We start from the raw sequence: 13,241 nt of genomic DNA, 5'->3' as shown, positions 1-13,241 counted from the left end.
CCCCCATTGAGGCTATAAATTTTTCAATTATGGTATAAATTCATCAGTCTGTAATCTGTGATATCTGATCACGTTCAGTCTAAAACGTGTGCTATCTGCTACTGTTCACTGTTTAAATCCCTCCATGGCCTTGCCTCTCGCTACCTCGGTAACCTCCTCCTGCCCAACCAGCCCATCCGCCATCCACACCCCCCCAAGACCTCTACGTTCCTCTGCCTGGCCTCCTCTTCATCGTCCCTCTCTTAGCGGCCCTTCCGAAGCCCCTTCGCTGCTCCACCTCCCACTACACCGCCAAGACCCACCTTAAAAACAATATCTTTGACCAAGTTTTGGTCCTCCCGCCAAATATCTCCTCCTTTGGCTCATCGCCTGTTTTTCCTTTACAGCTCTGTGAGGTGCCTTGGAATGTTTTTTTCTACTTGAAAGATGCTATGCAAATGCAAGTTCTTTTTGTCCAATCTGCTACCTGCATGTAGAGGTTCAGTCTATAATCTGTGCCATCTAGTCCTTTATAGTCTATAATATCTGCAATTTACTTGTGTTCAGTCACCCAGGGGCAATCTTTGTGCACGTGGCTTAACCCCGAGTGTCTGCAGGGTATTGGACAGTGCATAGCATCATATCCAAGCCTGGTCCAGCCCTTGCCCAATTTACACACACAGACACACGCACACAATATACACGCGAGTGCACACATGCAAACGCGCACACAAACATGTACACATTGGCCACTCTCGCGCGCGCACGCACACGCTCTCGCGCGCGCGCTCCCTCACTCACTCTAGCAATACTAAATGATCAGGAGGTCAGGTTTCTCCTCCCTTGCCCAGGGGCATTGAAACAAATTGCAGCAGGCACCCGCCCACCACCCCCCACCATAGCAGCTGAGGTCAGTTCTAACCCGCACCAGCCAGGCGTTGAAGCTGGCAGCGTCCGCCACACTCCCCAAACCAGGACTCTGGAGGGTGCTCTGCACGCGGCCAGATTCACCAGTACAGGGTTCCTTTGTTAAGCTCTCTGTCCCTCCTGACCCACTCTGCTTATTTTTACCCAAATCGCAGGCACGGATTCCTCCAGCAGCAGATGCCGGGCTGTAAGTTGCTTTGTTTTAAGTTTTTAAACCCCTCTGGTGTGCAACCTCTTCACTGCTCTTCAGTCCATGAAGCACGGTAACAGTCCAGAGGTTCGGCTGCTCCGCTGTGTGACAAATGGACGAGGGTGCAGTTTATCCACTGTCTCTGTCTCTCTCTCTCTTCAGTGATGCATGGTTTGGGTTGACCCGCATGGACTGAAGGTCGGCTTTGTGCTATTCCTTGTGCAGTGCAGCGTGTTAGACAGGGGAAGAGGTACTTGCCCCATGCGGAGCGCAGAGCCTGTGGATTTTCCCTGTGTGACTGTGGGGGTTGATGCTGTAATTCGGGGGGTGGGGGGGGGGGGGGGGATTGTTAATCCTGGGTGTGCGATCCCACACAAGGCAAGACCTGGGTTTCAGTTCACAGAAGATTTTTTGCTATGGACACAAGATAAAGCCTGATAGTAGGATGTCCCTGACACACACTTACTATTACCACCCGATGTCCCCTACTATCAACACCAGGTAGATACTGTTGTCTGCAGCTGCGACCGGCAGTTCCGGAGGCTGTGTTGCCAGGGTTAAGGACATCTCCTCGCAGCTGAAGAAGAACTTGGATTAGGAGGGGACCAGTTGTCGAGGTCCACGTAAGAACCACCGACATAGGTAGAACTAGGAATGAGGTTCTGCTGAGAGAGTTTGAGGAGCTAGTGTCGAAATTAAAACGCAGAACCTCATAGTAAGTGTGTGTCGGGGACATCCTACTATCAGGCTTTATCTTGTGTCCATAGCAAAAAATCTTCTGTGAACTGAAACCCAGGTCATGCCTTGTGTGGGATCGCAGGATTAACAATTCCCCCCTCCCCGCCCCCTGAATTACAGCATCAATCCCAACCTCTGGATTGTTACCTGAGCCACGTGCACATTGGCATAGGGACAAACGGATTGGAAGGTTAAATATTTGGCTGAAAGGATGGTGTGGGAGGCAGGAGTTTTGCTTCATGGGGCACTGGCACCAGTACTGGGGATGGAGGGAGCTGTTCCATTGGGACGAGCTCCACTTCAACCGGGCTGGGACCAGCGTCCTTGCAAATTGAATAACTAGGGCAGTAGACAGGGCTTTAAACTAATGAAGGGGGGGTGGTGGGAGGCTTCAGGAAAGAGTAAATTTAAAAGCAGCGAGAGAAATGTCAAGGCTCTAGAGCAGAGTAGAGTTTGGGGTAAAAATAAGCAGAGTGGGTCAGGAAGGGACAGAGAGAGTAACAAAGGTAATAAGGGCATCAGTGACTGAGGTGACATCAGGGGAAATAGAAAAACGTCAAAGCTGAAGGTACTATATCTGAATGTGCGAAGAATTCGCAACAAAATAGATGAATTAATAGCAGAGAGGTCAATAACCAGGGGGCATAGATTTAAAATAATTGGTATAAGGATTAGAGGGGAGTTGAGGAGAACTCTTTTCACCCCGAGGGGTCTGGAACTCGCTGCTCATTTACAAAGTACTTGGATGTGCACTTGAAGAGCCGTAACCTACAGGGCTACGGACCAAGAGCTGGAAAGTGAGATTAGGCTGGAAAGCTCTTTGTCGGCCGGCACGGACACGATGGGCCGAATGGCCTCCATCTGTACTGTAAATTTCTCTGATTCTTCAGAGCGGTACTGGCGGAAGGCTAGCTGTAGCTCAGCTGCACATCCTCTGCACTGCAGTGGCTGGGCGGACCAGGGAGTGGGAAGAGCATGGGGAGGGAAATGGGGTGGAGGCCTAGCCGCAAACTAAAACCGAAGCAAGGGTAAACAAGTGGACAAAATGGCATTTGTTTTTGTGGCAGGATGGATGGTCGGTGGATGCCGAGGATTTATCGCTGTCGTCAGACCTTGCATCGCCTGTAGAAACGACCCCAGAGATCGAGTGGTCCGCTCTCCCCTCCGCACCCTACCTGTCTCTCAACACAGCAAAATCCCAGATCTCCAGCCAGCTCCAGAAGCTTTCCGACAATCTGTTTGACAGCACGGTACAGCTACGGACTCCCCTTCAGCGGGACATGGACGAGCGGCTTAAAGCAATGGCCCTGGGCTCCCCCGCGCACGACTGCGCCCATTCCTCTCCGTCGCAGCCCGCCAAGCCCACCGTTACCATCACCTTCTCCTCGCGCAGGAGGCCCCCATCCTCTAGCCCCCGGCTCAGCGCTCCCCTCCTCATGCCGCTTCCCGAGGAGACGCCCAGTGGAAAACGTGGGGCCGCCGGCGACCACGAGGAGTCCCCTGGCTTGGACCGTCCGGAGGAGACGGGCGCTGGGCCAGCGAGACGCGAGCCAGCCCAGCGCCCGAGCCCCGCTCTTGGCGAGGAGCACCCACAGAGCCCCCCAGAGCAGAGGAAGCAGCTCACCAGCGGGACCAGCGGGCCCAGCGTCGCCAGACAGACCCCGACAGAGGCAGGCGAGTTGCCCAGCGCCGGCACTACCGCGGAATGGCAACCCCACTCCACCTATCCAGCTACCCCCAGTTCCCCTCCCACCAGGACTGTGCTTTCCCACGTCCGGTTAACCCTCTCTCCCAAGCGCCCAGCTGCCTCCGTGGCTCATCCTGGTGACGTCCCCTCGCCGCCCGGGAATCTCCACCTCAGCACCGAAGACGCGGATGTGACAGGAGGAAACGCGGTGCTGCCCCCAGCTCCTCCTCTGCCCCTCCACCCGGCCCAGGGCGCATCCTGTCCCGTTGCCCACCAGCCAACTGGCGGTGCGCTGCCCTACCCCCCGCTGCCCATGCCCATCCCAGCTTTTTACCCCACGTTCCCGCCCGGGTTGGACTACTCCGAAGCCAGGCCGGAGCCGAGAGTTCGCACCGCACAGGACGGCAGCAAGGTGGACGTGTCGACTCAGACGGTCAGACCGCCATCGTCCACCCCACCTGCAACCGCAACCGACGAGACAATGGGCCCGGAGGGATCGGCACAAACTGGGAGAATTCAGCCTGATCTGGCGCAGAGGACGACTGCCAGTACCACAGCCACCTCCAGCCACGCACTGGTCACTCGGAGAACAGGTAGGTGCCCAGACTAGTAAACCCAGAAACGGATAGTCGGGAGTGAGTTACCGGCCTGGATCTGTTAGTACTGGGGTATTGATAAACAAGGGCAGTGAGGACTACAGCCCCTGTAATATATATTGCTGGGGTATTCATGCGGGAACATAGGAACAGGAGTAGGTCAACTCACTCCCTCAAGCCTGCTCCGCCATTCAATTAGATCATGGCTGATCTTTACCTCATCTCCATTTACCCAAATTTGCTCCATATATCCTTATCGAACAAAAATCTATCGATATCAGTCTTGAAAGCTCCAATTGACCCGCCACATCCACAGCCTTTTGCGGGAGCGAGATCCAGATTTTCACTGCCCTTTGTGTGAAGAAGTGCCGCCTGATTTCACCCCTGAAACGGCCTGTGTGTTGGTCTTGTATTGTACTGAATATTTCTTGGAATACCTCCCACTGTTTTTCTGTAGGTTTACCTGTTAACAGCTCAGCCTAGTTTAACCTGTTAAGCTTGCGTCTCATTCCTTCGAAGTCACCTTACTTGGGTTTAAAACCTTGGTTAATGTGTGAGCTTTCTCCTTCTCAAACTCTCATATTGTGGTCACTGCAAGATGCTCCTTTACCGGCAGATTATTAATTAATCTGGCTCATTTCTAAATCCAATATGGCCTTTTCCCTTGTCGTTTTCTAAAACATACGGACCCAGAAATTCGGGTCTCCACGGGTGAGTACGCATGGGGTACTCGCCCATAAGCCCAATGGAAGTGCCGGTTTCCTGCATGCACTGCGCATGCGCGGGAAACCGGCACTTCCGTTCCCCTGAAAGAAGGGGTTCAGAAGTCGAACGCGTGCGCAGGAGAGGCAGCGCGTGCGCATCGAACTTACATTTTCTTCCCAGCTTTTCCCGGGAGGGTAAGTCTCCAGAAGTTAGACATGTAAAAAGCACCCGCGGGAAGCCCCCAACCCAAATTTCTGGGCCCATGTTTCCAAAAACTGTCCTGGATACAATCTAGAAATTCGCCGTCTTTACGTCTTGAGCTGTTCTGCTTCTCCCAGTCTGGGATAATTAAAAAATCTCTCGTTGTAACCGCTTTGCCTTTGCTGCATGCTTCTCTGAATCGCCGTATTTATACATCCCGCTACTACATCACTGCTGTCAGGAGGCCGGTAGACAACTCCCAGCAGAGTCTTCCACCCTTTGCTGTTTCTCAACTCTACCCAGTGTGTTTCCACTGTCTGCTCACCCTTACTGATATCCCTTCTTCCCACTGCTGTCATTGTGATTTTATCAATATTGCTGCTCCCTCTCCTTTCCTAATTTCCCTGTTCCGTCTAAAGACCTTATAGTCTGGAATATTAAGCTTCCATTCAGGCTTAGCTTGTAGCCAGATCTCTCTCATATATATATATATTACTGGGGTATTAATGTGGGGACAGATTGTCTCTGTTCTAGGTTGCTGGGTATTAATGTGGGGGGGGGGGGGGGGGCAGATTTTCTCTGTTCCAGGTTGCTGGGGCACTAATAGAATGATGCGTTTCCGATTGATGAGATCATCACTGAGGGATTATGATCTCACTGCTACAAGAATTCAGGACTTTAATTCGCTTGGTTGGTGATTGGGAACGGGTAATTTGTAAAATAGAGATATAACAGTAAACCGGTATACTGGGAGTATAATACTGGTCTGTATGCTGGGGGCATAATACTAGTCTATATACTCGTCCTAACAAAATAGTGAGAGGGCTTGATAATCAGGGGGTGAGAGGGTGAGCCTATAAGAGAGGCTTTCTGTTCTGTGCGGGACTGTGAGAGACGTGCTGCAATATCTGTTCTTGCCTGCAGATGTGCCAGTGATGTTGCCGTACAAGCCTGCAGGCAGCTCCAAGCTGTTCTACATGCCTGACTCTGGGACAAGCAGCAGAATCGGCCGGCTGGATTCCGAGAGCAGCTGCGACAGCTCGCGAGCAGGTTAGTCCCCTTGACCTTTCTGACGTTATCCCGCAGATTGTAACCCCCGTGGTTTGACCTAGGCTCTGTTTCACCTCTCAGATTCACAGGACGCACCTCCCACTAGAATCCCGACTGAGGTACTGGGTACCAGGGGCTACATTCCATCGAGCAAACTAACCAAGTGCAGAGAGAGAACGTACGGCAAGGCAGCAGCCCATAAGATACCCAGGGAGAAGGAGGAAATGAGGTGGTCAGAAAGAGGTGAGAATATGCTGTCGAGGTCAACGAAATGTCAGAGAGCGTGGAAAGGGCAGGCAGGTGACAGATACAGTTTAATGTGATGTAATTTCTGGGGGGAGGCAAAATAAACAGATAGGAAAACTCTAGGCCAGTTCAGGGGAGAAAAAGATCCTGGGAATATGCTCTCTGACCACTTAAGGTGATCAAAACAAGTTCCAGGAGATCACAGTGACCGTGCGGTATATACCCAATGTCCCACCTACCTTCTGTGCGCAGTGAGATCAACCACAGCAGGAACTTGTCCAGCTCCCTCTTAACCTGTTGCTGTGAATCCGCACTCAACACACAAGTGTTCCAAGTGTCACTGAACCGCTGCGTATAGGGAAACCTCCCGTCATCGAACTGAGTCCCCTGCTTACATAGCTTAGCCACATGATCCCTTGTTTCCTCTAACCGATTAAGACCATAAGATTGAGGAGCAGGAGTAGGCCATAACAGCCCCTCGAGCCTGATCCGCCATTCAATAAGATCATGGCTGATCTTCTACATCGACTCCACTTTCCCGCCCGATCCCCATATCTCTTGATTCCCTTACTGCCCAAGAATCTGTTGACCTCCGTCTTGAATATACTCAACGACTGAGCATCCGCAGCCCTCTAGGGTAGAGAATTCCAAAGATTCCAATGACCGACCCCTTATCCTGAGACTATGCCCCCTAGTTCTAGACTCTCCAGCCAGGGGAAACAGCCTATCGGCATCTACCCTGTCAATCCCCCTCACAATTTTATACAATCTAGTTCAAATAGTCTGCCCCGACAGGTCACCGGGAGAACTCCAATAGTGCAATGAGGCGGTTTAACATCTCATCCGCACAAGTCATAAGTCTTGTCCTAGATTATGTGTTAAAGGTGACATTTCGATTGATACAGGGCTGTGAGGAGAGAGCGGGGCAGTGGGATTAGGCTTCGATTGATACAGGGCTGTGAGGAGAGAGCGGGGCAGTGGGATTAGGCTTCGATTGATACAGGGCTGTGAGGAGAGAACATAAGAACATAAGAAATAGGAGCAGGAGTAGACCAATCGGCCCCTCGAGCCTGCTCCGCCATTCAATAAGATCATGGCTGATCTGATCCTAACCGCCAATCCACTATCACAGAACCATCTCCTGAATCTAACAGAATTAGACACACGAAATAGGAGCAGGATCAGGCTACACGGCCCTTGGGCCCGCTCCGCTACCCACAGGGCCATGACCGATCCGAACCTAGACTCATGTCCAAATTCCTGCCCGCTCCCCGTAACCCTTAATTCCCTTTACTTCTAGGAAACTGTCTATTTCTGTTTTAAATTTATGTAACGATGTAGCTTGTACAGCTTTTTGGGGCAGCATATTCCATGGACCTACCACCTTCTGAGTGAAGTAGTTCCTCCTCATCTCAGTTTTGAAAGAGCAGCCCCTTATTCTAAGACTATGCTCCCTAGTTCTAGTTTCACCCATCATCGGGAACATCTTCCCCGCATCCACCCGATCCAACCCCTTCACAATCTTATATGTTTCAATAAGATCGCCTCTCATTCTTCTGAACTCCAATGAGTATAGTCCCAATCTACTCAACCTCTCCTCATATGTCCATCCCCTCATCCCCGGGATTAACCGAGTGAACCTTCTTTGTACTGACTCGAGAGCAAGTATGTCCTTTCTTAAGTATGGACACCAAAACTGTACGCAGTATTCCAGGTGCGGTCTCACCAATACCTTGTACAACTGAAGCAATACCTCCCTATTTTTATATTCTATCCCCCCAGCAATGAAAGCCAACATTCCATTGGCCTTCTTAATCACTTGCTGCACCTGTATACTAACCTTTTGAGTTTCGTGCACCAGGACCCCCAGATCCCTTTGTACTTCAGTACTTTCCAGTTTCTTGCCATTAAGATAATAACTTGCTCTACAATTTTTCCTGCCAAAGTGCATAACCTCACACTTTCCAGTATTGTATTCCATCTGCCAAATCTCTGCCCACTTAGTTAGCCTGTCTATGTCCCCTTGCAGGTTTTTTATGTCCTCCTCACTCACTACTTTCCCTCCCATCTTAGTATCATCTGCAAACTTTGATATGTTACACTCGGTCCCCTCCTCCAAATCGTTAATATAGATTGTAAAGAGTTGGGGACCCAGCACTGACCCCTGCGGAACACCACTAGTTACTGATTGCCAGTCTGAGAATGAACCATTTATCCCAACTCCCTGCCTTCTGTTAGATAGCCAATCCTCTATCCATGCCAGAATATTACCCCCAATCCCGTGATTTTTTATCTTAAGCAATAATCTTTTGTGTGGCACCTTGTCAAATGCCTTTTGGAAGTCTAAATACACTACGTCCACTGGTTCCCCTTTATCCACCCTATATGTTACTTCCTCAAAGAACTCCAGCAAATTTGTCAAGCATGACTTCCCCTTCATAAAACCATGCTGACTTTGTCCTATTAAATTATGATTATCCAAATGTCCTGTTACTGTCTCCTTAATAATGGACTCCAAAATTTTACCTACCACAGATGTTAGGCTAACCGGTCTATAGTTTCCAGCCTTCTGTCTACTGCCCTTTTTAAATAAGGGTGTTACATTAGCAGTTTTCCAGTCTGCCGGGACCTTTGCCGAGTCCAGGGAGTTTTGGAAAATTATTACCAATGCATCCACAATCCCTACCGCCACTTCCCTCAAGACCCTAGGATGTAAGCCATCAGGTCCAGGTGATTTATCCGCCGTGAGTCCCATTATTTTACCGAGTACCACTTCCTTGGTGATTTTGATCGTGTTTAGCTCCTCCCCCCCTTTAGCCCCCTGTTTGTCCAGTGTTGGGATATTCTTAGTGTCTTCTACTGTAAAGACTGATACAAAATATTCATTGTGTTTTTGCCATCTCCATATTTCCCACCATTAATTTCCCGGTTTCATCCTCTAAGGGACCAACATTTACTTTAGCCACCCTTTTTCTTTTCATATAACTATAAAAACTCTTACTATCTGTTTTTATATTTTTTGCTAATTTACTTTCATAATCTATCTTCCCTTTCTTAATCAAACTTTTTGTTATTTTTTGCTGTCTTTTAAAGTTTTCCCAATCCTCTATCCTCCCACTAGATTTGGCTACCTTATATGCCCTTGTTTTTAGTCGAATACTATCCTTAATTTCTTTACTTAGCCACGGATGGCTGTCTTTTCTTTTACACCCTTTTCTTCTCAGTGGAATATATTTTTTTCGGAAGTTGTAAAATAACTCCTTAAATGTACACCACTGATCATGTATCGTCTTACCCTTTAATCTATTTTCCCAATCCACTCTACTCAATTCCGCTCTCATACCTTCATAGTCTCCTTTATTCAAGCTTAGCACGCTTGTTTGAGATCCAACCTTCTCACCCTCTAATTGAATATGGAATTCAACCATGTTATGGTCACTCATTCCAAGGGGATCCTTTACTAGGACATTTTTAATGAATCCTGTCTCGTTACACAGGACCAGATCTAAGGTTGCTTGCCCCCTGGTCGGTTCAGTTACATACTGCTCAAGAAACCCATCCCTAATACACTCAATGAACTCATCCTCAAGGCAGCCCTGCCCAATTTGATTTGTCCAATTAATATGATAGTTAAAATCCCCCATAATTATAGATGTTCCCTTATTACAAGCCTCAACTATTTCCTGATTGATACTCCGTCCAACAGAGTTGCCACTGTTCGAAGGCCTATAGACTACGCCCACTAGTGTTTTTTTTCCCCTTATTATTCCTTACCTCCACCCAAACTGTTTCATTATCCTGATCTTTTGACCCAATATCATTTCTCTGTATTACAGTGATTCCTTCCTTTATTAACATAGTCACCCCACCTCCCCTTCCTTCCTGCCTGTCCTTCCTGATCGTTAAATAACCTGGTATGTTTAATTCCCAGGCATTGTCACCCTGCAGCCATGTTTCTGTAATGGCCACAAGATCATACCCATATGTAGTTATTTGTGCCATTAACTCGTCTATTTTGTTACGAATGCTACGTGCATTCAGATAGAGAACTTTCAAAGATGCTTTGTGACACTTAGTTCCTGCTTTTGCCCTTTTTATTACTTTACCATTTACTCCATACCTTCTGCCCCTTCCTGACATGCTCTGGTTTTTAATTTCCCCACTGCTACCTAAGTCTATGACCTTCTCTGTTGTCATTTTTATTATTTGCTCTCTAGGAACCTCCCCCCCCACTAGTTAGTTTAAAGCCCTCTCTACAGCCCTAGTTATATGATCCGCCAGCACTGGCCAAGTGAAGCCCGTCCCAACGGAACAGCTCCCTCCTGCCCCAGTACTGGTGCCAGTGTCCCAGGAAGCAAAACCCATTTCTCCCACACCAGTCTTTGAGCCACGCATTTAACTCTCTAATTTTATTTCTCCCAGCCAAATTCGCTCGTGGCTCAGGCAATAATCCAGAGATTATTACCCTTGTGGTTCTGCTTTTTAATTTGGCCCCTAGCTGCTCAAACTCCCTCAGCAGAGAGAGCGGGGCAGTGGGATTAGGTTTGGGTTGATACAGGGCTGTGAGGAGAGAGCGGGGCAGTGGGATTAGGTTTGGGTTGATACAGGGCTGTGAGGAGAGAGCGGAGCAGTGGGATTAGGTTTGGGTTGATACAGGGCTGTGAGGAGAGAGCGGGGCAGTGGGATTAGGTTTGGATTGATACAGGGCTGTGAGGAGAGAGCGGGGCAGTGGGATTAGGTTGGGGATTGATACAGGGCTGTGAGGAGAGAGGGGGGCAGTGGGATTAGGTTTGGGTTGATACAGGGCTGTGAGGAGAGAGTGGGGCAGTGGGATTAGGTTTGGGTTGATACAGGGCTGTGAGGAGACAGCGGGGCTCGGAGATTAGGTTTGGATTGATTCAGGGCTGTGAGGAGAGAGCGGGGCAGTGGGATTAGATTTGGATTGATACAGGGCTGTGAGGAGAGAGCGGGGCAGTGGGATTAGGTTTGGGTTGATACAGGGCTGTGGGGAGAGAGCGGGGCAGTGGGATTAGGTTTGGGCTGATACAGGGCTGTGAGGAGAGAGCGGGGCAGTGGGATTAGGTTTGGGTTGATACAGGGCTGTGAGGAGAGCGGGGCAGTGGGATTAGGTTTGGGTTGATACAGGGCTGTGAGGAGAGAGCGGGGCAGTGGGATTAGGTTTGGGTTGATACAGGGCTGTGAGGAGAGAGCGGGGCAGTGGGATTAGGTTTGGATTGATACAGGGCTGTGAGGAGAGAGCGGGGCAGTGGGATTAGGTTTGGGTTGATACAGGGCTGTGGGGAGAGAGCGGGGCAGTGGGATTAGGTTTGGGTTGATACAGGGCTGTGGGGAGAGAGCGGGGCAGTGGGATTAGGTTTGTGTTGATACAGGGCTGTGGGGAGAGAGCGGGGCAGTGGGATTAGGTTTGGGTTGATACAGGGCTGTGAGGAGAGAGCGGGGCAGTGGGATTAGGTTTGGGTTGATACAGGGCTGTGGGGAGAGAGCGGGGCAGTGGGATTAGGTTTGGGTTGATACAGGGCTGTGAGGAGAGAGTGGGGCAGTGGGATTAGGTTTGGGTTGATACAGGGCTGTGAGGAGAGAGCGGGGCAGTGGGATTAGGTTTGGATTGATACAGGGCTGTGAGGAGAGAGCGGGGCAGTGGGATTAGGTTTGGATTGATACAGGGCTGTGGGGAGAGAGCGGGGCAGTGGGATTAGGTTTGGATTGATACAGGGCTGTGGGGAGAGAGCGGGGCAGTGGGATTAGGTTTGGATTGATACAGGGCTCTGGGGTGAGAGCGGGGCAGTGGGATTAGGTTTGGATTGATACAGGGCTGTGGGGAGAGAGCGGGGCAGTGGGATTAGGTTTGGGTTGATACAGGGCTGTGGGGAGAGAGCGGGGCAGTGGGATTAGGTTTGGGTTGATACAGGGCTGTGGGGAGAGAGCGGGGCAGTGGGATTAGGTTTGGATTGATACAGGGCTGTGGGGAGAGAGCGGGGCAGTGGGATTAGGTTTGGGTTGATACAGGGCTGTGGGGAGAGAGCGGGGCAGTGGGATTAGGTTTGGGTTGATACAGGGCTGTGGGGAGAGAGCGGGGCAGTGGGATTAGGTTTGGGTTGATACAGGGCTGTGGGGAGAGAGCGGGGCAGTGGGATTAGGTTTGGGTTGATACAGGGCTGTGGGGAGAGAGCGGGGCAGTGGGATTAGGTTTGGGTTGATACAGGGCTGTGGGGAGAGAGCGGGGCAGTGGGATTAGGTTTGGGTTGATACAGGGCTGTGAGGAGAGAGCGGGGCAGTGGGATTAGGTTTGGGTTGATACAGGGCTGTGGGGGGAAAGCGGGGCAGTGGGATTAGGTTTGGGTTGATACAGGGCTGTGGGGAGAGAGCGGGGCAGTGGGATTAGGTTTGGGTTGATACAGGGCTGCGAGGAGAGCGGGGCAGTGGGATTAGGTTTCGATTGATACAGGGCTGTGAGGAGAGAGCGGGGCAGTGGGATTAGGTTTGGGTTGATACAGGGCTGTGAGGAGAGAGCGGGGCAGTGGGATTAGGTTTGGGTTGATACAGGGCTGTGAGGAGAGCGGGGCAGTGGGATTAGGTTTGGGTTGATACAGGGCTGTGAGGAGAGCGGGGCAGTGGGATTAGGTTTGGATTGATACAGGGCTGTGGGGAGAGAGCGGGGCAGTGGGATTAGGTTTGGATTGATACAGGGCTGTGGGGAGAGAGCGGGGCAGTGGGATTAGGTTTGGATTGATACAGGGCTGTGGGGAGAGAGCGGGGCAGTGGGATTAGGTTTGGATTGATACAGGGCTCTGGGGTGAGAGCGGGGCAGTGGGATTAGGTTTGGATTGATACAGGGCTGTGGGGAGAGAGCGGGGCAGTGGGATTAGGTTTGGGTTGATACAGGGCTGTGGGGAGAGAGCGG

The 13,241-nt window shown here is 50.6% G+C and overlaps 1 protein-coding gene across 4 annotated transcripts in view; it reads left to right on the top strand.

Moving 5' to 3' along the window:
- The window catches only part of alms1 (ALMS1 centrosome and basal body associated protein), a 98,764-nt gene that overhangs the window by 55,730 nt on the left and 29,793 nt on the right, over nt 1–13,241 (top strand). For 3 of the 4 annotated variants that reach the window (XM_085976280.1, XM_085976296.1, XM_085976304.1), the window contains exons 9-11: nt 2,902–4,114; nt 5,948–6,073; nt 6,155–6,316. In XM_085976280.1, coding sequence (XP_085832406.1) covers nt 2,902–4,114; nt 5,948–6,073; nt 6,155–6,316 — 1,501 coding nt within the window. The remainder of the gene's footprint in view (nt 1–2,901; nt 4,115–5,947; nt 6,074–6,154; nt 6,317–13,241) is intronic. The other variant, XM_085976289.1, reaches the window with a different exon arrangement.

Source organism: Somniosus microcephalus, chromosome 2 (assembly GCF_052327205.1).
Source record: "Somniosus microcephalus isolate GS21.2 chromosome 2, FLI_Smic_1.0, whole genome shotgun sequence".
Lineage (NCBI taxonomy): Eukaryota > Metazoa > Chordata > Chondrichthyes > Squaliformes > Somniosidae > Somniosus > Somniosus microcephalus.
This window is presented reverse-complemented; position numbering and strand designations above follow the sequence as displayed.